Source organism: Notamacropus eugenii, chromosome 2 (genome assembly GCF_028372415.1).
Source record: "Notamacropus eugenii isolate mMacEug1 chromosome 2, mMacEug1.pri_v2, whole genome shotgun sequence".
NCBI classification, from domain to species: domain Eukaryota; kingdom Metazoa; phylum Chordata; class Mammalia; order Diprotodontia; family Macropodidae; genus Notamacropus; species Notamacropus eugenii.
The window spans coordinates 187,310,066-187,334,968 of NC_092873.1; the positions used below are offsets into that span (position 1 = coordinate 187,310,066).

Here is a 24,903-nt window from a genome sequence, read left to right on the forward strand (position 1 = left end):
TTTTAAAAAAAGTTTGATTTTCAAATTCTTTCCTCTCTCCTTGGGAAGGCAAGCAATTTAATAAAGATTATACATGTGCAGTCATGCAAAACATTTCCATATTAGTCATATTGCAAAAGAAAACACACTTTAAAAAAAGGATAATAAAGTTTAAAAGTATGTTTCAACCTGCATTCAGACTCAAATAGGGAGAAATTCAAGTAAATTAATTCAATAAACATTTATTAAGGGCCTACACAGGCACTGTGCTAAGTTATGCATAAAAAAGGTTTTTATAGTCTAGCACATGGAGATTTTGGGAAGGTTTAATAAGCTCTTGAAAACTGTAAGTCACTATTAGATTACTATTGTTACCACTATTAATTTGAGCCACTACTGGTGGAGATAGGTAGAGATTAGTAGTAAGAGATACCTGGTCTAATGAGAAGTTAAGTGATTTGTCCAGGTCAGGGTACAAATTGGGATTTAAATGGGCCCAATCCAGAAACCAGCTTGGAACCAGTGCCAAAATCCAAGGGACTGAGTTGGAAAGAGGAAGGTGGATGCAGGATGAGGAACGATCAAAGAATCCCAGAATTTAAAAATTGAATGGAACCATAGCATCTATCTAGTCCAATTAATACACAAAAAAGGTCCCCCTCTACAAGTGGTCCTCCAGCCTTCGTTTAGAAAAAAGTTCTATGGTTTCCTATTATCTCTATAAGGATAGGCAACCTTTGGTCTCAAGGGCATGTGTGGCTCTCTAGGTCCTCAAGTATGGCCCTCTGACTGAATCCAAACTTCAATGGGCCTCCCTTGAGGACCTAGAGGGCCACACATGTCCTCAAGGCTGCAGGTTCCCCATCCCTCCTCTAGGATAAAATACAACCTTTTCTATTTGGCATTGGAAGTCATTTTCCATCAGGCTATTTTTCCTGGCTTGTTGCATGCACATTATTCTTCTTGATGCACTCTATGGTCCAGTCAAATTTGTCATTCTTTCCTTGTACAGGATATGCCATCTACCATGTCTTTAGTTTCTGTCAGAGTTGAGCTCAAGTGCCATCTCCTATCAGCCTTTGCCTGATTCCTCAGCTGCAAGGGCTAGCACTTGCTAACATTTACTTATATAGGTGTATCTTTTTTCCCCTAATACCTCCTTACAGGCATGGATTTGTTCATTCTATATCACCAGCATCTGCCATGTAGTAGGAGATTAATAAATTTATGGAGACTGAATGGAGGTCTCTAGGGAGGGAGAACCCACTATCACCCAAGCCAGTTTATTCTATTTTTGAATAGCTCTGTTAGGAATATTCTTTATCATAATGTCTAAATTTGCTTCTTTACAGCTTCTACCCATTGCTTCTAATTCTGTTTTCTGGAGCCAAACAAATCTATTCCTTCTTCCACATGACAGTTCTTCAAATACTAGAAGACAATTTTCCACCACTTCTTAAATCAGTTTAAATGTGTGTGTTCATCCTTCGTTGCCAAAGAAGACCATGCCATCAGAGAAATGATGACATGACTTGCACCTGACTGCTTTGAGTGAGGGAGGGCTGTGCAGGTCACCAGCCTCACTTCTCCTCCAGAGTCATCTGAATCCAGTGACCAGATATTCATCAGGATGACTGGAAATGACCAGGATGAGACAATTGGGGTTAAGTGACTTGCCCAAGGTCACACAGCTAGTAAGTGTCAAGTATCTGAGGTGAGATTTGAACTCAGGTCCTCCTGCCTCTTGCATTGGTGCTCTGTCCACTGCATCACCTAGCCCCCTAATCAATTTAAATATACAAGGTCAGAGAACATGGAGGTCTTCTTTAGAATTGTTATTGTTCAGTTGTTTTTTGGTCATCCCCAACTCTTTGTGACCCCATTTAGGGTTTTCTTGGTGAGGATAATGAAGTAGTTTGCCATTTCCTTCTCCAGTTCATTTTACAGATGAGGAAACTGAGGCAAACAGGGTTAAGTGTCTTACTTGCCCAGGATCCCACAACTAGGAAGTATTTGAGGTCAAATTTCAACTTATGAAGATGAGATTTCCCAGTTTCAGTCCTGGAACTCTATCCACTGTGCTACCTAGCTGATAAACCTTCTTACTGAGGCATTGAAATACAGTGCAAAGCTCTGTGATCTCTTTTAGATCAAAGGACTGTGATCCAATTTCACCTCTGATACTCAATTCCTTTTTACTTCTTTTAGGTTCCTGATCTGTAAAATGAAGGGGCTGGACTAGTTGACCTCTCAGATACAATCCTGACTTCAATCTATGACCCCCTAATGTCCACTGAAGAGGTCAGTAAGTCAGCTTTGATCTCAGTCAGACTCTGGGCTGGATATAATGGAATCTCTTGGTCAGAGAATGAGAGTGGGAGTTACTTTTCAGGCAGAGCACTTTGTGGGCAAAGAGAGGAAATCCAGAAGAGGAAGAGAACATTTATGGTTTTCTTCTTGATTTGCCTGTCTGGGTGGGGTTTCCTCTTCTGTTTGACTGGTTGAGGCCCGGATTTTATTTTGTCCTGCTCCCTGCTCAGTTAGTGCAATATCACAAGTGCATGCCCTTGAAAGAGCATTACACATGTGTGGAGTGCTAGCATTTCGTCTGGCAGGCCAGATTCAGAGTCTAGATGAACATTGTAATGTTTCATTCCAACTGTGTGGTCTTGGGCATTGTCATACTTCACTTCCCTTGTCTTGATCATCTCATCTGTAAAAGGAGGAGTTTAGACTGTTGACCTCTGAGGTCCTGTTCCACCCCTGAAAGTTGCCTTTTTTCCTCTGGGTTTACTGGATACATCTCTTGCTCAAAGATCAAGCCTCAAACCCAATTCACACTGGAGCTCATAGACTGGACAACATGTCCCCATCCACCCAGCACAGAGTGGATTTAAATACTAAATAGTAATTGTTTCTCTTTTACCCAGGAATGCTGAGGGTCTTCTCCTCCCAGTTAGATTTTTTTTTTTATTAAATGGGCCATCCCTTGAGCAACTACTTAAAGAAGCCTATTTATTGAATGGGTGCATCTTACTCATAGTGAGAATGCTATAACACCTTAGCCTGAAAGGGCCAGGGTCTCCCATTGCATCCTGGGCCATTTCCAGCCATCCTGATGAATACCAGGCCACTGGATCCAGATGGCTCAGGAGAAGAAAGTGAGATTGGTAACCTTATACAGCCCTCCCTCACTCAAATCAAAGTCAATGGCAAGTCATGTCATTATCTTGATGTCATGGTCCTCTTCAAGAATGAAGGACAAACACAACAATCTTTATAGCTCTAGATTAGGCCTGCACAACCTGTGGCCCACCAAAGAATTTCCTCTACGTCTTTAGCAGGTCACCTGAAATACTTTGGCAGGCCACAGGTTTTATAGGTCTGCTCTAGATGGATGACTCTGTGAACATATAACTATCCCGGTAGAGGTGATGAGGTAGGACAGTGGGAGGATAAAAACAAAGGATAGAGAATGAAAAGATTTAGCTCCTCACCACTTCTCTGCTCCTGGCTTCTTGTGTGGCCTTCACTCTTGATGTGTCACTTTCCTCACTCCTCAACACTTACCAATAGTGGGTCCTTTGCATTGTAGGCACTGTTGCCCAGGCCTGTAATGGTCCTGATGGGTGATATGATCTCTCTTCCTTGACTTCTGCTTTTATCAGATGTTGTAGCTAACTGGGGTATTATCCAGTTCTGAACAGTGACTTCTCAAAAGTGACAAATTATGGGTAAAGGTGATATATAATTCACTTAGGAGTGGACATAATAATCAATTAGTATAAGATTAACCCTAGGGATGCTAACTAGTTGGGGATAAAAGAAGAAGACCCAGTAAACCTTTAGGGGTGGGGGAGAGTCTTCTACTGGAACTCAACAAGTACCAAGGCAGATGGGCTGGGCTACATGCCAGATTGTGAGTCTCCCAGCTGAATACTTCATAACAGTGAACGAAGAACTTGATGGTGCCCAAGATGACTTCCCTACTGAGGAGACTGGTGACCTCTGACCCTTTAGTGTCCAATTCACACTACCGAGCTTCTTCTGTACTCAAAGGAACAATCTGACATTGATTCAATTGGTAATACCATCAGGAACCCTCAGAAGGGCAGTACTAGGGCTTGGGAGAACCACCAGAGACTTACAACAGAAGGGGTGAATAAAGCACTGCAGTAGTCTCAAAGGAATACACTTTTCATAGAGGATCATGCAGAAGCTCCTCTATTTGGCTTTTAAAACCCTTCACAGTCTGATCTCAACCTACCTTTCCAACCTTATAATATGTTACTCCCTTTCCTGAAGTCTATGGTTGGTCCAAATTGACCTTGTCAATATTTTTCACTCCATTTCCAGGCCCCAGTCTTTGACATGGGCTTTTCCCTATATCCATCTCTTTTCCACCTCTTAGAATCCCTTGTTTCTTCAAACTTGACTCAGGTATCACTTTCTCAAGGAATGGTGGTCCTTCCTCCACCCTTATCCCCCAGCTTTTATCATTGTCTTCCCCCAATTTATACTATATTTATTTTATATGTTCCTATTAATGTACCAATTTATGTACATTTTCTCCCCCAATAGAATGTAAGATCCTTGAGGACAGGGACTATATCCCCTTGTGCTCGGTAGAATTCCTGGCACATAGCAGACTATTAATAAATACTTGTTGACTGACTGATCTCCAAAGAGCCTTGGGTGCTATTAGTTGGCTCACAGATGATGAGTATCGGCAAAAGTGGCTTCCATAGTAACAGTGCTCAATAAGTGTTGGGAAAATTAATCTGTAAAATGGGACTTTCTAAGTCTTGGTCGTTTCCATTAACCTTTAGAATAGGGGTTAGGGACTGGGCCTGTGATTTCCTTGGTATAGGAAATTCCAGAATAAGGAAACTCCTTCTGTCAATGTAGGGTGGTAATTTGTCTGCAATCTATAGCTTTAATTCCTGGGATGCTAAGAAGTGAAAGTTTCTCATGAGGTCAGTTAGTCTTCTACACAAGACCAACTCTTCCCATACCATGCCAGGCTGTGCTTCATTACTCTTTAGGAATAAATTTTTTTAAAAAGTGAGACACCTGAAGTTCTTTGGAACACAGGCATCTACTCTTGACATATTTTGGCAGTGTTCATTGGTGTTCCATGGCCTGAGGGCACACATGGTGCAAAGTGCACATGCTTTGTGTTCAGAACCAAGGCTGCAGTGAAGTTGCCTGATGCAACTGGTGCAAACCCTGCTAGAAAGATCTTGGACTCATAGCGCATTTGATTTTGAATTAATTTTTGGTCATTACATGTTCAGAAACCGTTTACTGTTACAAAAAATTTTATGACCCCATATGAGGTTGCAACCCACAGTTTAAGAAGCACAGCTACTGCTCTCCTAACAAGTAATTGGGTAATATTTCACAAAACAAGTAAAAATACAATAAAACATAGATAATGTTAGTATGTCATTTTCTGTAGGCCACAGGGCTATTCAGTGACCCCTGCTTCTATTTAAGTTTGATATCACTGCTCTAGACAGTCAGGGAATTATTGTAATTATCTATCAAGAGAGTTTGTAGACCTCTGTAAAGAAAATAAGTAGGAGATAAACTTCATTCTAAATATAATACCTGTAGATGAAGCTAAGAATAAGGTAAACTGAAGAATATTGAGCTTTACTAACCTTAAAGTGCCATGTAAGTTCTTCTTACTAGTAGTAGTAGTATTAATAAACCAAGAGGTTCAATAGGGTATGATTTAAAGACTATCTTGCAATAAAGGGGAGATAAAAAACTTCAAAAATGACAAGTTTTCTGCCTCCCTACCATAAAGAACAAGTAACACAATGAAAAAAAAGTGAACAAGCGGTTCTCTTGACTATTCTTAGAAAGAGGGAAGGGATCAGTACATTAGATATTGCAAATGAGTCAGCTGTCCAGGAGCAGAAGCTGCTAAAGAGGTTGGGGATAGATCTTTATAGGAGGACACTGTGTTCCTAAGACCTATTCCATTTGGAACAACATTTTTATTGCATATACGGTCAATCCACAAATTTGCTAGGGGTGACATTCCTAGAAAATGGCACAAAAATAAAAAATGCAAATGTTGATAAATTGAACCTATAGGAAATAGGGGGTTAGGTTCCTGAGACACCAAAAACTGTAATCTTTTTCAAGAGATTGCTAAAAATACACTTTCTGCATACAATTCTTTTGTAACAAAACATTGATTCTGATAATACGCACTTGTCCTAACACAGTAAACTTGAAATAATCCATAAAATGTAGTACACAAAATAAAACTGGTAACATGCAAAACATTTTTTTTGCCAGTAATTCCCCTGAACGCTGTGACCTTTTGTGCCAACATCTCAGTTAAAATAAACATTGATCTCAGACAATATTCAATGGAATATACGATACCATAAATGCTGTTCAGCAAATAAAATTCTTAAAACCAAACCTGAATCTTACCTCCCACTGTGTTAAATGGCAGTGTGAGGGTGTTGTACTGTATATTATACTGCTGTGAATCTCTCTGCCTTGGCCACTTTCTGAAAACCATGGGAAAGATTGCTGGGACTTTAGTTGCTGCTATTGGAAGACATTGAGAATGGTAAGGTGATATTGAGATATCACCTTCACACATTGTTCTTCCCAGATGGTGAATGAATGGCAATGGAGATCATGAAGGATGCACCAGTTTGAAATAATCTGTCAATGACATCTCATGATTTGAGATCATTAAGGGTCTCTGAAGTATGAGATCATAGCAAAGGTGGTTGATGATTAACCTGGAGGCTGAAACTGATGATGGGATAGGCAGCCGGGATGTTTCTAGCCAGCTAGTCAATTAGGCAGACAATGACCGCAGGCATTCTGGCATGAAGCTTATCTGATACTTTCATTTTCTCACTAAGCCACATTGCTGACTTTGCACACTTGAGTATAGAGCCCAAAGGACTTGCACTATATTTTGGAGGCATAATTGCAACATGAAAATTGATTTTTAAGGGCAAACAATGAAAATATGAAACAAAAGCACAGGAAGTTCTCTACAATGAGAGGGTGAACAAGATGAGAAAAGTGCCTAGTAGAATACCACAGCTCCACAAACTTTCATGCATTTCACCTCTCATTTTTTTCTCTACTATGCACAGCCAGGAAAGTGAGCCATTGCCAATTGAAAGTGAAAATGTGGTTACTAATTAAACCATATGAATGCTTGAAATCATGAAGTTAAATGAGCAAATGCTGAAGATTGACTGTACATACATCTCAAAGTACTATGTCTTGCTTGCTTCAGTCAAGGGGTGTAAAGGGACCAAGATATGCCAACTCCAGGTCAAGGAAAAGGAAATAGGTGTATGGAGACACCCCAAAAAGGCATTGGCTTTGGAAAGAGGGACCCCATCATCAGTACGGTGATGCTCTTCCACCGAGAGAGGGAGAAATTGAGTTTCTTCTTCACTAGATCATGGAATCATAGATTTGGTTCTAGAAGAGAGTTCAGAGGCCACATAATGCAATATACTCATTTAACAGATGAGAAAACTGGAGCCTAGGAAGTTGAGTGACTTGGGATCATAGATCAAGGGCCAGAAGAGATCTCAGAAGTCATCTAGCCCAGTCTCTTAATTTTACTGATCCAGAAACTAAGGTGGAAGTTATGTGGCTTCTCCTAAGTCCCACAAGTGGTCAGTACTAAAGACAGGATTTGAATCCAGGTTCTCAGACTCCAGAGTCAATGCTTTTTCTGTATACTAGAGTCAAAGGGTAGGCAATTTAAAAAAAAGAAGAACAGGCATTTGATTTCCCAACCTTAGCCATATAGAAAACATGAAATGTCATCATTGCCCTGTGTTAGAGTCTATGGTACAGAAGGTAGAATCACAAGGTGATTGAATTGCACTTAATGGCAAACCATTCCAGTATCTTTGCCAAAATAAAAACCCCAAATGGGGTCACGAAGAGTTGGACATGACTGAAAACACCTGAACGACAAAAATGCACTGGGGCAGGAACATTATCTAAGGGCATTTTTAGCTTTTCAGAACTGCAACATGTCTAATGTTCTGGAGCAAACTTTGTCTCAGTTTACTCCTCCATGAGGTGAAAGGATTCATCTCTAAGGTCCCTTTTAACTAGTGCTTTATGAATCCATGATTTTCCCCTTATGGTTGTATCTGCAAAGGAATATCAGATCTATAAGCTAGACTTGCTAGTGTGACTCCATTTTACAGATGAGGAAACTGAGGACCGAGAAGGCCAAGAGATATTTTTGAAATCATATCAGGGATTTGAATCCAGGTCCTCCAACTCTAGAGGGAGTAAATACCCTTTTCAACCTACCACCTAGCATTTCATTTAATTTGAGGCACTACTTGAAATATGAACAAAAAGTCCTCCTGAAGAGTAACAAAAGGGATGAATGGGTACTGAACACTCCTCCCACTTTTCCTTTTATCCTGGTTCTATAACCTAACCTGCCAAATCTGATAAGGACCAGTGTCATCATGCTTCTTTGAACAGCACTGCAGACTGTTTTAAGAAATGTTATGATCTGCAACCAAGGGAAAAGGCTGTCCTGCCATCCCAGGAGCTATTCAAGGGAAAAACTTGGATCCTTAGCTACGGTTTTCAGGATGGGAAGAGAGAGGGGAGAGAAAAAGAGAGGGAGCTGATCCTTGTTAATGGGCTGGCTAACTGACCCACTCTCTGTGCTGTGCCTAATGGTCTGAGAGATTGTGTTGGGAAGTGAATTGAAACCACTGTACCATTCTTACTGAGAAACTCACTGGAGAGCAAATTAGTTTTAGGAGAGTGTTTCTGAGCCAAATAAGGTTTTCAAGAGAAATTTGATTCCTAGACAATTTGAGCTGGTTGGCACCTTAGAGAACTTATCATCCAACTCTTTCATTTCATAGTTGAGGGAGCTGAAAGGTTAAACAATTAACTAGAGAACACATAGCTTCTTAGTGGCAGAGCCAGGGTGACAACTCAGTTCTTTCAGTTCTGAGTTCAGTCTTCTAAATACTCCTAACTTTGTAATACTGAGCCGACATCTCTTCAACTCAACCTCTGTTCATTGTCTTTCATTTAGAAGAGGACCAATGACCAAGAGGTGATGTCTCGACAAGTGGGTGAATTGCATTTAAGTGAGGCAGAGTTGCACAAAGTCATCAGCCTCATTCGCTCTTCCAGAGTCATCAAAGTTCAGTGACAAGACAAAAGTCAGAAGATTGGCAATAGCCTGGGATACAGTGGATCAGCTAGACCTCTTTAATGTCTGACCAGGCTCTAAGCATGCCACAATACCTGCTTCAGCCACCTTCACGGCCATTGGAACAAATCATTCTCATCTGCCCATTCCACCAAGGGAAGTCTTCACTTACTAAAAGTAGCCACCCCCTTCCAACTCAGTGACAGGTTTGAAGTCTGTCAGTTACCCTCCACCTGGTTCATCCCATCTGCCAAGATAGTTTTACCAGGGTGTGGCCACTGCACATGATACTGCTTCTTGGAGCCACAGGTGAGAGTTGGGTAAAGGTGGACACCAAAGGTGGATGAGCAGCCCTGAAAAGGGCTGGCAAGTCCTCACACCAGAGGTGCTAGTCCTCCCTTAGCACCTCATACACCCATCATGTCATCCAAAAGGATATTGACTATCTGTATGACTTTGGGCAAATCACTTAACTTCTATAAGCCTCAGTTTTCTCATCTATAAATAGGGATCATAATAGCACCTACTTTCCAGGATTATTGTCAGGGTTCAATGAGATTGCATATGTAAAGCATTTTGCAAAATCACTACTTGTGAGAAGTATAAGATGGATCAGACTCAGGATTGTATTTTATTTTATTAAACTGTTTTAGTGTTTCTTTTTATTACACTGCTATGTCTTACCATTACTCTTTCACACACATGCAACAGGAAAAGAATCCTTCCTCATTGCAAGTACAGTTAAGCAACACAGACACATTGACCATGGCATACCCAAAGCCCACCACTTCTCAGCCAAGAGGAAGGAGGCATGTTTCATCATGGGTCCTCTAGAGTCAAGATTAATCACTGATCTCAATTCTGATATCTGTTTGTATTATTTTCCTTTATACTATTATGAGTACTATGTTTTTATTCTCTTGGTTTTACTTATTTTGTCCTGCTACAGTTCAAGTAAGTCTTCCCAACTTTCTCTGAATTTCTCGTATTAGTCACTATTAGGACACAATAATATTCCATTCCATTCATATATCCTAATGGATTCAGTCATTCCTCAATCAATAGACAACTACTTTGTTTCCAGGTGTGTGTGTGGGAGTAGGGTGTTTCTTTTTTTTGTTACCATAAAACAGTATGACTATGTAAATAGTAAATATATATCCATATATGTATAAACTCAGCATATACTCCACACATGCATATATGTGTCTGTCTGTCTGTGTTTGTCCTTTGTTTTCGAAGATAACCATGACATCAGAGAAAGGATGACATGACTTGCATTTGACTTTGTTTTGAGTGGGGGAGGGCTGTGCACATCACCAGCCTCACTTTCCCCTCCTGGATCTAGTGACCAGATATTCATCAGGATGACTGGAGAAGGCCCAGGATGCAATGGGAGACCTTGGCCTATTCATGTACTCAGATTGAGGTAACACCTATTCAATGAATAGACCACTTTAAGAAATAATCAGGGCATGGCCCTTTTTAATGAGCAAAAGGAAAAAACAAGTAAATCAAGCTGGGAGGGAAAGAGCAACAGTTACTATTGATAATCTGAAGCCAGGAGGGTCCTGGAAAGGAGACATGAAGTGGAGTTTGGCCAGGGACAACAATTTGTGCAATGTATGGGCTTCAGAGTGCACTGGGTTTAAGGTTTTGGGAAAGACAAGAAAGAAAAAGAAAGAAAGAAAGGAAGGAAAGGAGGAAGGAAGGAAGGAAGGAAGGAAGGAAGGAAGGAAGGAAGGAAGGAAGGAAGGAAGAATGAGAGAGAGAGAAAGAGAGAAAAAAAGAGAGGAAGAAAGAAAGAAAGAAATCTGGCCTGTAAACCCCAAGTTAACCAGGTGTCCTCTGGCCATCCAAATTAACCTTCCTTTGGAGAGGAGAAAGAAGTGTGTGGGTGGGTGGGGAAAGAAGGGAGCAGATGAGCTGAATTACCCAGTTAGCTGGGTCCCATTCAGGCAGCTCGGTCTACTCGTAGGTCTGTGTTCATCCTGCGTTTTCAAAGACGACCGTGGTATCAGAGAAATGATGACATGACTTGCACTTGACTTTGTTTTGAGTGAGGGAAAGTGAGGCTTGTGAACTTGCATAAGTATCTGTATGTATACATACACACACACACACACATACATATATATAGTTCCTTTATATGTGAATGTTTCCTTAATATATATATATTTCTTTATATAAACATATGTATGTATAAACCCAACATATGCTCCATAATACATATATATATAAATATATAAGGCATATATATATTTCCTTTATGTGTGTCTGTATATATATACATATATATATACATATGTGTATAAATCAATATATATTCTGTACATACACATATACAAGTATGTATTTATATATGTGTATAAATATATAACAGAAACATAAATGTATATTTATACATATATATTTATACACACTATGTATACATATACGTATATATTTATACATACATATACATATAATATATATATTTTCTTTCCTTCTGTCTTTGACCTTTTGGGATATAGGCTCAACAGTGGAAATGCTGGGTCAAAGGGTATAAACTCTTCAGTTACTTTTCTAGCATGACTTCAAATTGTTTTCCCTAACGATTGCCCAATTAATGACTCTGCCCGTCTAACATCGACTGTTTCCATCTTTTATTGTCTTGGTTGACTGGCTGCAACCCTCCTCATTTTACAAACAAAAAACTGAGGCCCAAAGAAGGGAAATGATTTTCCCAAGGTCACACGGGTAGCAGATTTGGAATTTGAACTCAAGTCCTCTAAGACCATCTCTAGTTTCCACTCTCCTATGTCATATTGCCAAGTGCTTGACTAAAATCCAGTCATACTACCTCCATGGCATTTTCCTCCTTATCAGTTCAGTAACCCTAGAGAGAAAGAGAGAGATGAGAGATGAGAGATGAGAAAGAGAGAGAGAGAGAGAGAGAGAGAGAGAGAGAGAGAGAGAGAGAGAGAGAGAGAGAGATGAGAGAGAGAGAGAGGTCTTCCTGTGGGAAGCAAATATTTTCAGTCAATGCAATTTTACTCTCAAAAAGACACCCATTATGACAAGTGGCTTCTGTAGAGTCTGTTCATTCAGCACTACTGTCCTGGAACTCTCTCTCTTCTCTCTAACACAAGGAAGTCCACCAGGCCTGTTTAAAAATGCCCATGAAGAAGAGGAGAGGTGGAAAGAGGCAATACTTTTAAGTATTTTGGTGAGCAAAAGAAGGAAATAAGCATTTATTAAGTGTTTTCTATATTCCAGACACTCTGCTAAGGACCTTACAAATATTATTTTATTTAATCCTCATAATAACCCTGAGAGGTGAGTACTATTATTGTCTCCATTTTACAGCTGAAAAACCTTGAGTTAGGCAGAGGTTAAGTGACTTGCCCAGGGTCACACAGCTAGTAAGTGCCTGAGGCTGGATTTGAATTCAAATCATCCTGACCCCAGACCCAGTGGTCTATCCACTGTGCCACCTGATAGGAGAAAAATATCTTTCTTTACTGAATACATAGGAGATAGGATCTGATTCATGTAATGGATTCTTTTAATGCGTATGTATTTGCTAGATTAAATCATTATCTGACCCAGCTTACTCAGGACTGTGAGAGTTCTTCATACGGCAAATGTAAAAAGTATTGAGAGGCAGGATAATGTAGAGGATAGAGGTCTGGCCTCTGAGTTAAGAGGCCATGGTTTCACATTCTACCTCTGAGACTCACTGATGGTACCACCCTAGACAACTCTCTAAATTCAGTATCCTCAAAGACATCTTTGAGACTTGAAGTGACAGAACCTTTAATGGTCTGAAATTGTAGAGGGAATCACCTCACTAGGAGTGCTCTACAATGAAATGAAAATTCTGGACTAAAAGTAAAGAAAAAGAATCTTAGTCATATTTGAGGGGCCTTCAGAGTTTATATTTTAGTATTGTAAAAACTTAAAATTATAATGTCAGTCTTCCAAGTACTTCTTAATCCAGGAAAACCACTAAGTGCTGAAATGAATACCCTAGAAAGAGACATCCCATGAGACCACAATGAGAGAATTACCAGGAGCTGGGTGGTATTAGCACATTAGCGGCTTGACTACAGCAAGAAAAAGCAATAGAAAGGCCCCAGAAGGCCCATGTCACCATCCCCAGCCTCAGATAATGAGGCGAGCTAGGCTGGGCCAAGGCGTACCTGACTCCATCCTCATGTCCTCATAATCTGGACCGTCCTCAGAGGCCCTGGGGTACTGAGGGAGAGGCTGGCTGCTGAAGAGGTTGTCACACAACAAGCTCTGACACAGCTTCCTCAGGAAGCTTAAGATGCAGCCAAGGCTGCTCACCACCGGCAGGCTCACGAGATGCTGTTTCCCATCAAAAGAAGCTGAGACTGTAAAACCACAGGAGACAGCGATTCAGACCTGTGTGCGTGGAAGGAGAGTTTGGGCCAAGCCGCCTAGGGGCGAAGGAATCAAATCAAATAAAAATGAAATAAAATAAAATTTAAAAGCAAATAAAATAGAGTTGAAATATAATTTAACTTAATTTAAATTTAATTTAAATAAAGTAAAAAAAAATAAAAATGAAATGAAATTTAGTCAATTAAAAAAGAAATGAAATAAAAATTAAATTTGATTAAAACAAAAGTCAAAATAAAATGAAATTATTTAATTTAATTAATTAAATTAAAATTAAGCAAAATAAAATAGCTTTCTCCTTATCTTGTCTAGAACAAAGCTTCCACACCACTTCCTGGGTGCCTCCTCACCATGTTGCCAACACTCTGGCCACATCTCCCTCTCCACCCCACAAAACCCTACAATGATTCTTCTCTTCTCCTCTGTTCTTTCAGCTTTGATAGGTGAACTTTCTACTTACCTTCCTGGGAACTAGGATTCCACCCACGCCACCAAATCTGTGCAAATATTCTCTCCTTTTTCTAGCTCATTTTTATTTGTTGTAAGCTCCTTTTGGCAAAGACTGTCTTGCTTGCTTATTCCTATATTCCCAGTGTTTGGCACAGTGGTGGGCACCATCATAAGCATTTAAGTGCTTACTTATTCATCCACTCATTCTCTTTGTCTTTGTCAGTCTAACCATCTTTTCATGACTCAGGGCAATGGAAAGGCCAAAGAACTTGGAGTCAGAGTACCTAGCTTTGAACCTCAACTCCACCTTTATACCATTTATTACTTGGATGACCTTGGACAAGTCCCTTAATCTCTCTGAGAAAAATGAGCCATCTCTCTCCCTGATAGCTGACAGGGAATAGGATTGCTTGCATTTTATACTTCCTAGCCAAGTTGTGTCACAACTTACCAGCCTTGATAGCTTTTAAGGTTCTTTCCAGTTCTAAGTCTATGATCTATGATTTGCAGCTGGGGTCAGAAGACATCCTCATCTGCTCTCTTCCATGGAGGCAGTGTAGTTTAGTGGAAAGAGGACTGAATTTGGAGTAAGGAGCCCTTGATTCAAATCCCTGTTCCATTGCTTGTCACTTGTGTGATCTTAGATCAGTCAACAACAGTCGCAGAAGTCAGTCCACTGTAGAAACTTTTCCATTTTGAAGTCTTTTTTGTGCCTGCTGAGAATTCTGCCCCGCACCCCCCCACCCCCCCAACCCACACCATAGAAAGCCGGGGAAGGGAGTCTGAAGTTGTCTGCTTGGTGCACTGAGGTACTTCAGGAATGAGAAACAAGGCCAGAAGTGAGTCAGAGAGACCCCATTCAATTTTAGAACTTCAAGTATGGTCCACTACACTATAAGAACTTGAGGGTGACCCTGAACCTTGAAGGTCTGAGTAGTAAGCTACTACTATAGCAACCTTGGGAGAAGCAGTATGGTATGCTGGAAAGAGTGTGGGATTTTGAGTCAAAGGTCTTGGGGTACAAATCTGCTACTCTGCTACTTAGTACAGCTAGGTGACATTGTAGATAAATTAATGGACTTGTGAGAGAAATTATTATTCCTCTCTTGTATTAATAACTAGTTATGTTATTGAATCAGAACCAAGATTTTACCCTTTTTCTACTTCCTTATCCAGAAATCAATCAGTGTGGGAAATCTTTCTCAGAAACTTACTCAGGCCAAGATCTAATCAGACAGGAAAAGAAATTCTAAATTTAGACTAATGGATGGATTCCTGCTCATTGTGCTTATTCAAACAGGTCTGGGAAAGATGTTGATTCTCTCTTTTGTTGGACAGGTGACATGAAAATTGATAAGTCTCTCTGATCAAGATTTAGGTGATACAAGTTATATACTCCAACATCCTCATTGTAATATAGCCTAACCTCTCATTGTAATATTCATTCTCACTAATTTTTAACCAGAGTTGATTACCTTCTTCAGGAAGACCTATTCTTCAAAGGGCATATAAACTGTGAGCCCACCACCATGAAGGATCTTTGGTCCAAGAGAGATGGTCAAATGGCCATCTTTTTATCAATAAACATGCTAGCCTTATTAGTAAAATGATTAGAAGAAGTTATGTCTCTCGAACTTTATAAATGTCACACTTGAAAAAAGGAATACTTAAATATGAATCCTGTCCCCAACATTTACTAGCTGTGTGACCCTGGGCAAATCACTTACCCTCCATTGGCCTCATTTTCCTCATCTATAAAATGGGGATAATAATATCACCTACCAGTTGTTGTAAGGGTGCAATGAGATAGCATATGTAAGGCACATTGCAAGCCTGAAAATGTTACATAAATGCTAATTACTACCACTACTACTACAACTACAAAAACAACAACTGCTACTCCTCCTCCTCTTCCTCCTCCTCCTCCTCCTCCTCCTCCTCCTCCTCCTCCTCCTCCTCCTCCTCCTCCTCTTCCTCCCACTACCATTACTGCTACCACCACCACCACCTTGTAACTTTGGGCAAATCACACTGTACCTACCTCTATTTTCTCATCTGTAAAATGAGAGGGTTCCACTAAATGATCTCTCTGGGCCCTTTCACTCTAAATGCATGATCCTATATGACCCTTTTGAAGGAGCAATCATCCAATCTACTCGCGAAACCCTATTATTCTCATTAGTATGAACACTGAGAAAAGGAGAGAATGTGAGAGGTTAGCTCCTGCCTCAAGGGATGTGGTCTCAGTGTTTTACGCTTTTTCTCAGGAGTCAGCAATTGTGATACTTCCAATCTGCCCAGTAGCTCATTTAATTAAGCAGATTGGAATATGAACCAGGAAATTCATGGAGGGGCAAAAGGAGAGGGCAGGAAGCTCATTTCACCTCTCAGAAAAAGTCATGGAATTAGGGAGACCATTAAAACTATGCCTCTGGCTCCCAGATTCCTGAAAGTTCTGAGTTCTTGGACCTCCTGCTTAGTAAGTAAGCTCCAAGTAAGTCATTTTGTCTTATGTCTCATGTCTAAACATGATTAAACACTTGCCATCTCACTCTAACATACAGTGGTAGTATATGATTTAAAATGCTACGAAATTCCAAGACCAAAATGCTCATTAGAAACGTATTTCCCTCATGGAAGTGAAGTTTGGCAAATGCCCTCTTTGGGCCAGACACTAAAGATGCTTCCCGTGAATTTGAGCAACCTCAGGTCACAAAAGGAGTGTGGATAGCAAAGGAAGAAAACTGGATCAGTAACGTTGGTTCTCCAGTCCCTCGGCACAGTGTTCAGCTGAAGTTGAGTCTGCATTGGCTTTATTTAAGGGTTTGAACACGGTACAGGAGAAAAAATATTGACTCTAAAATCTGAGGATCTATTTTCAAATAACATCTCTGATGATGCTTATATGACCTTGGGCAAATCACTGAACTCCATGGGTCTCAGTTTCTCGCCTATAAAATGAGAAGGTTGGACTATTTCATTTCTGAGGTTCCTTTCAGTTCTGAATCTATGATTCTACAAACTCTACTGTGTGTCTATGTCCAGGGATACTGCCATTTAGCAAAGAAAACATAGAGGCTACTGTGCCTCGGAGGTAAGTTACTCAAGACATTGGGTAAGGACCTGTGTTCAGTACCTACTAATGGCTCACTCTTGCAGAAGACACTTATGCAATGAATGAAAGCAGATGTTCTCTGTTCTAAATTTCCATTTTCCTCTTCCTCTAATCTCTGATCATGCCCTTCCTAATTATGTCTTTTAAAATAATATCCACATTTCAAAAAAACCTGGCAAGAGTTGCATGAACTGATGCTGAGTGAAATGAGCAGAACCAGGAGATCATTGTACATAGTAACAGCAACATTGTGTGATGATCAACTATGATAGACTTAGTTCTTAGCAATACAATGATCTTAGAGAATTTAAAAAGACTCAGGAAGGAAAATACTAGAAAAAGCTATGGAGACTGAATGCAGATTGGAGTATTCTATTTTCACTTATTTTTTCTTTTTTTCTTTCTTGTGGTTTTTCCCTTTTGTTCTGATTCTTCTTTCACAGCATGACTAGTGTAGAAATAGAATTGTATATGTATAATCTATAGCAGATTTCTTGCTGTCTTGGGGAGTGGGGAAGTAAGGGAGGAAGGGAGAACAAAATTTTGAACTCAAAATTTTATAAAAGTGAATGTTGAAAACTACCCTTACATGTAACTGGAAAAAATAAAATACTATTAAGCAGAAAAACAAAAAAATTAATAAATCAACATAAATAAATAAAATAATGTCAACAGAATGTTTACAGATTGGAATCATGAATGTGGACCATGCCAGAGTCTGAATTGACCATCCATCGATAAGCCATAAAGAAGGGAAAGACCTGTAAATTTATCTAATTGATGGCTGTGATGCCGTTGCATATCCAAATTCAATATGATGCAATTCACTTCAATTCAATAGAGAACTGGCACTAGAGTCCAAGGAACTGCATTCAAATCCCACTGCAGATGCTGAATACCTGTGTAACATTGAGCAAAGTCATTAAGTTTCCTAGGACCTTGTCTCCCCATCTATAAAATGAGGATTTTGGACTAGATGGTCTCTGATGTTCCGTCCTATTCTATGGCTATGACTCTATGATCAATTCAACTCACCAAATATTTTTTTTGCACCTCCTATGTTCCATACCCCAACTCAGGTGCTAGTACACATCAGAGGGATTGGGCCTGCAAGTTTATTTACCTCCAGAGATGTGCAAGCACTTAAGAAGAAAGACATTAATGAATATAATAGAAAAATTAAGAACACAGCGTAACCTTTGGGGATTGAGGTAATGGAGGAAGTTTCCATCTGAGTCTCTTTCATAAGCTTTCATTCTAAGCCTGTGAACAGAAAGAAGATGTAGAGACACTAGGGAAAAAAATATTTCCACTAAGTACACTCAGTTCAAGGTCAGCTGTATTAATGGCATAGGGGTAGAGGAAGTTGGGGATGAGTTTGTGTGGCAAGAATATCACAAGAGGTACGCAAAAAAACCTCAGATAATCTAATACTTAATATAATGCAATATATTTGGCTTGAAACACTAATCAAAGACAAAAATTCTTTAAGAGAAATGTACATTCCCACTGGATCAAGAGGCTCTTTCTCTTTTGCCCTTCTATTGGTCAGCTAGGAAGAAACAGATGGACAAGATGAGAGATGGGTGGTAGAGAGCAGACTTAGGTGGTGGGAAGTAATCCAAGAAGGAGAGAGGCTCATACAATTTTAGATGTGGAAGGGACCTCAGAGATTATAGAAAGCAAATCAGGCAATGCCTGTATAATACTTTCCAAATTTTAAACTATGTAAATACTAGCAATTATTATTTGTCTAATCCTCTCATTTTACAGATGAGAAAATTGAGGCTCAGAGAATTTAAATGAAACAGTGACCAGAGCTGGGATTGGAATATGGACTTTCTTAGTCTCATTTCAGGGTTCAGACAATCTCCTTATAGCTGAGAGTTGACCTTAAGCAACCAGTTGTCTTCAAACTACGGGGCCCTCCTCCTATTTTGATGGAGGCAAGAATCACTTGGAATTTCAGAAGCTTTGGACAGGCTCTGGTCTTAAACCATCAGCCAGTAAGCTCTGACATTTATTTCCCAATTGAACTTGCTTGAGAAGTCCCCCACTTGGTAGCCTCCCCACACTCAATCATTCTCCAGAGCCTTACCAGACACCATCTCACCACCATATCCCTGCTTGACCAGGGAGAAGACTGTCTTTTGTTGGTGTGCACAATCAATGCATGCCTGAACCGCCTGCTGCAAGACTGCTGAGGGCCTCTCAGGCCCAAAGTGCTCCGGGAGCTGCTGTACCTTCTTCCTCTCCAGGTATGGTCCCAAGTTGACTTGTTTGTTGACATAAATGCAAACTGCAGAGACAAATACCCAGCACCAAGTGCTTATTATGGAACACTGGGGATTGGCTCATATTGAGGGTCTCCCCCAGGGTTTCACTTCGTCTTTCTTCCTCTCTTGGGTTGGAAAGAATTACTGACAGTCTTGGAAGGAGATATTTTCTTGAAGGAACAAGCCTCAAGCCCTCCAAAGCAGTAGGGCAAGCACCCATTACCTCCTGAATAGAAAGATGGAGGGATAAATATAACTGATATTGTTCTCAACCCTTCCATGACTCTGAAACTTTAGCCTCAAGGGTTTTTCATCAGAACTCAGTGGCTGGGACCATCCTGGAATCCAGCAACTTGACCATGTTTATTTATTCACTAGTGAAAATGGTCCTAATCCTCTAATGTTTAAAAGGTTCTGGTGCTCATTTTCCTACTGCATGTGCAAAGAGATGCACATTCCCTTTCTTCTCCTACCCACCCCAAAATAAAGTGGCTCCTTTTGATGACTTTGTCTTTTTTAAAAAGAAGTTTTGAGGTCACCCCTAAATATCACAAATATTTCTCAACAGAGATCTATCTAGTAAAAACACTATTTACTCATAACTTCAAAGGAAAAGGATGCTCACTTTCTCTTTCTGGTCCTCTATGTAACTGAGGGGGGACCTCAGGAGTGTGACATCCTGGAAAGTATTTAAGAACATAAAAGCCATTTTAGGTCAGGCAAGTTTCACATTTTCGACTTTGTGTCCCCAATACCTGGTACACAGTTGGCACTTAATAAATCCTTATTGGATTGGCCATAGAAAATATTGTTTTCCCATCTTCCCCAGGGAACCAGAAAGAAAATTAATCAGTTGACCATACACCAGAATCTGGGTTTAGAATTTACTGTGACATACTGTAGGAAGTTTGTTTGTTTTTTCTTCATACCCTATTTGCCATTGGTATACCTATTGTCCAAGCAATCCCTGTTGTACTATTTGTAAAGGCTGGGGCAGGGCGAGGAGGCAGGGTTTCTCAGAATCATGGTCCAAAAAAAAGAGAAAGGAGCTTTTTTGCAAAGTTTTGCCTGAGGAACTGAAATTCATTCAACTTCCACTTATTAAATAAACATTTATTAAGCATCTACTATGTGCCAGACTATGCTAACTTTTAGGGAATGATAACATAATTGATGTCTTGCTAGCCCTGTAGATATAATTGATAGATTTGGCAGATAATCTTTGAGAAATATGTCTGATGCAAATTTTATTCTTTGCCTTCTGGGGAGAAGGAAATAGTGAGTTAGCAGGGAGGAATCTAGTAGGGATAGGGTGGTGGTGATGGTGGGAAGGAATGTCCTTTGTAGCAGAGGATATTTTCAAGGAGTATTTGTTCCTCTGGAAGGAACAAATAATAGTGTCCAATCACACAAATACACAAAGAATCTGATGATCTGTGATCTCCCTAATGTGGCAGTGAGGAGCTACCAATATGGAAATTCCCTCTATGAGTCAGCAGATCAACAATTGTTCTGTGACTAATAAGTCCTCAGATGTTGCTTGAGGCCTAAAAAGGTTAACTGCTTTGCCTATGATCACACAGCCAGTAAGTGTCAGAGACAAGATTTGAGCTCAGGTGTTCTTGACTTCCAAAGAGTATTCTAACCATTGTATCATTCTACCTAATTTGCATCTATCTTCCTTCCTTCCTTCCTTCCTTCCTTCCTTCCTTCCTTCCTTCCTTCCTTCCTTCCTTCCTTCCTTCCTTCCTTCCTTCCTTCCTTCCTTCCTTCCTTCCTTCCTTATTAGAAGGTAGAGGCTATTGGAGAATTGGAGAGAACAAGCAACTTGGTGCTCTTTTCTCCATCCATCTTTCCCTGTTCAGCACCTAGGACAGAGCCTTTGTACCCAATCAATGTTCAATGAATGTTTGTGGGATGAATCATGTCAGTGTATAATGCAGTTTGTGGAGGAACAGGAATCAGAACCTCTTCCTATGCAAGGATTCTAAGTCAGCATCGAAACTATCTGATTTTGTGCTAAGGAAGAATATAAATGTATATCACCCTGCTCCTCTCCATGACATGGCCTATTTTGTATTTATATATATATATATATTTTAGATGTAAATATATAAAATATATCTCAATTTTTTCTTTACCCTTCACCTTGGTGCATCTAAGATAAGAGCCTCACTAACTTTTCCTCTACTGAAGGAAAGCTTTTTTTTTACTATTGCCATTGTCACAAACTGGATGCATTCCATTTATTTTTAAAAATTAAAATGTTATTGATGGCTTTTGCTTTTATATCACAGTCATATCCAGATATAGCATGCCCCACCTTCCACTCCAATGAACATTCTCTTGTGACAAAGAAAAAGTCAAGTAAAACTACCCAACACAGCATTTTTGTCTGACAGAATATTCAACATTCTGCACCAATAGTTACCCACCTCTCCAAAGAAAAGAGATATTACTTTAAAAATTTAAAGGGGAGTAGAAGGCAGAGCCAAGATGGCAGAATAGAAGCAGGGACCCCCAAATCCCTCAAAAAACCTGTAAAATGACTCTAAACAAACTCTAGAGCAGCAGAAGCCACAAAATGACAGACTGAATCAAATTTCCAGCCCAAGACAATCTGGAAAATTGACAGGAAGGGTCCATCACACCCAGGCTGGGAGGAGAGTGCAGTTTGGTGTGGGCCAGACCATTGCAAATGGAACTGGAGGCCTTAGGGGACTGAATTGCTGGCAGCTGCTGTGGTTTCCAGACTTCTCAACCCATAAATGCTAAAGTCAGCTTCAAACATAAGTGGGAAGGGTTTCTCACCTGGCTGAGAGGGGAGCTTGGTCTAGCCCTGGCCCTAGAACCAGGGCAGTAGCAGCCACTGCTGAATCATCAGCTGCTTCTGGAGCCCTCAACCTAACAAAGGGCTCAAAAGTCAAATAATTGGCTAGGAAAATGAGCAAACAGGGGAAAAAGAAACATACTATAGGTTCTTACTTTATCAGTGAAAAGGTATTTTCTTATATCATTGGTGATGATGAAGAACAAAACATACAAACAGAAGAAGACAACAAAGCCAAAGCTTCTGCAACCAAACCCTCCAAGAATTAGTCGCAGGCCATGGACTCAAAAAGGCTGAAAAAAGATTTTGAAAATCAAGTAAGAGAAGTAGAGAAAAAGTGGGAAAAGAAATGAGAGTGATGCAAGAAAATTATGAAAAACAAGTCAACAGCTACTAAAAGAGACTCAAAAATGCTGAAGAAAATAACAATTTTAAAATTGGACTAACCCAAATGGCAAAAGAAGTTCAAAAAGCCAATGAGGAGAAGAATGCTTTAAAAAGCAGAATGGGCCAAATGAAAAAAGAGTCCAAAAGCTCACTGAAGTAAGTAATTCTTTAAAAATTAGAATGGAGCAAATGGAAGTTAATGACTTTATGAGAAATCAAGAAATTATAGAGGCAAAAGAATGAAAAAACAGAAGACAACATGAAGTGTCTCAATGGAAAAACAACTGACCTGGAAAATGGATCCAGGAGAGATCATTTTTAAAATTACTGGACTACCTGAAAGCCATGATCAAAAAAAAGAACCTAGACACTATGTTTCAAGAAATTATCAAGGAAAACTGCCCAGATATTCTAGAACCAGAGGGTAAAATAGAAATGGAAAGAATCCACCAAGTACATACCGAAAGAGATCCCAAAAGAAAAACTCCTAGGAACATTGTAGTCAAATTTGAGAGTTACCAGATCAAGGAGAAAATATTGCAAGCAGCCATAAAGAAACAGTTCAAGTATTGTGGAAACACAATCAGGATAACACAAGATTTAGCAGCTTCTACGCTAAGGGATCAGAGGGCTCAGAATATGATATTCTGGAGGTCAAAGAAGGTAGGAGTAAAACCAAGAATCACCTACCCAGCAAAACTGAGTATAATAATTCAGGGGAAAAAAGGAATTTCAATGAAATAGAGGACTTCTAAGTATTTTTGTTGAAAAGACCAGAGATGAATAGAAAATTTGACTTTCAAATATAAGAATCAAGGGAAGTGTGAAAAGATAAACAGGAAAGGGAAATTATAAGGGACTTATTAAAGTTGAACTCTTTATCCTACATGAAAAAGATGATATTTGTAACTCATGAGACCTTTCTCAGTAGGGTAGTTGGAGGGAATGTGTATATACATACACACACACAAACATATACATATATGTATGTGTATATATACATATATGTGTGTATATATGTATATGTATGTGTATATATATTTATATACATATATATAGACAGAGGGCAGAGGGTAGAGCTGAATATGAAGGGATGATATCTAAAAAAATAGAATTAAGTATTGAAAAGAATGTACTAGGAGAAAGAGAAAGGGAGAGGTAGAATGTAGTAAATAATCTCATATAAAAGAGGCAAGAAAGAGCTTTTAAAATGGGGGGAAGAGGGTGAAGGTGAGAGGGGATGTGAGCCTTACTTTCATCAGATTTGGCTTCAGGAGGGAATAACATACACACTCAATTGGGTATGGAACATTATCTTACCCTACAGAAAGCAGTGGGGAAGGGGGTTAAAGAGGGGGGATGATAGAAGGAATAGCAGATTGGGGGAAGGGGAAATTCAGAGCAAACACTTTTGCAGAGGGACAGGTCAAAGGAGAGAATTAAATAAATGGAGGGTGGGACAGGATAGTGGGAAATATAGTCTTTCACAACATGACTGTTATGGAAGTGTTTTGCATGACTACACATGCATAATCTATATTGAATTGCTTGTCTTCTCAATGAAGGTGGGTAGGGAGGGGGAAGGGAGAGAATGCAGAACTCAAAACTTTAAAAATGAATGTTAAAAATTGTTTTTTACATGCCACTAGGAAATAAGATACATAGGCAATGGGGTATAGAAATCTATCTTGCCCTACAGGAAGATAGAAGGGAAGGGGATGGAGGCGGTGATAGAAGGGAGGTCATATGGGAGGAAAATGGTAATCAGAATACATGCTGTCCTGGGGGGTGGGGAGGAGGGAGATAGGAAGAAAATTTGAAATTCAAAATTTTGTGGAAGTGAATGTTGAAAACTGAAAATAAATAAATTTGGTAAAAAAATAAAAGTGAACCTTCTCTAGAGAAGACTATGGGCATATGTCCACTTTGTTCTTCATCCCTCTAATTTCCTTATCATCCAGCAGAAATTTTTGGTTCTCTATTAAAGAAATGTAGCTATGGTCTGAGAGACATATGGATTTCCTTTGACTAGGCACAGCACTTCACCTTAGCCAAGCCAGAAGACACCTGTACTGATTTTGAGTTAAATGGAGACTCTTAAGGCTTCCATTAGCTTGAAAGAGGGAACTGAAATCAGGACCGCATTAAAGACTATGTTCTTGAAATTAGCACCTGATCCTATGGAAGCCCCAGAGCAGGAGGTGGGCAGTGAATGGGATAAAGGGGGTGAGAGTTCCTTGACTGGACTCCTGTG

General features: G+C 39.8%; 1 protein-coding gene across 1 annotated transcript in view; it reads right to left on the reverse strand.

The window, feature by feature from the left end:
• Nucleotides 1-24,903, reverse strand: part of SCML4 (Scm polycomb group protein like 4) — a 172,795-nt gene that overhangs the window by 38,702 nt on the left and 109,190 nt on the right. Inside the window, exons 4-5 of the mRNA XM_072642986.1 lie at nucleotides 19,255-19,455; nucleotides 13,369-13,563 (exon numbers count right to left, since the gene is read on the reverse strand). Of these exons, the coding sequence (XP_072499087.1) occupies nucleotides 13,369-13,563; nucleotides 19,255-19,455 (396 nt within the window). The remainder of the gene's footprint in view (nucleotides 1-13,368; nucleotides 13,564-19,254; nucleotides 19,456-24,903) is intronic.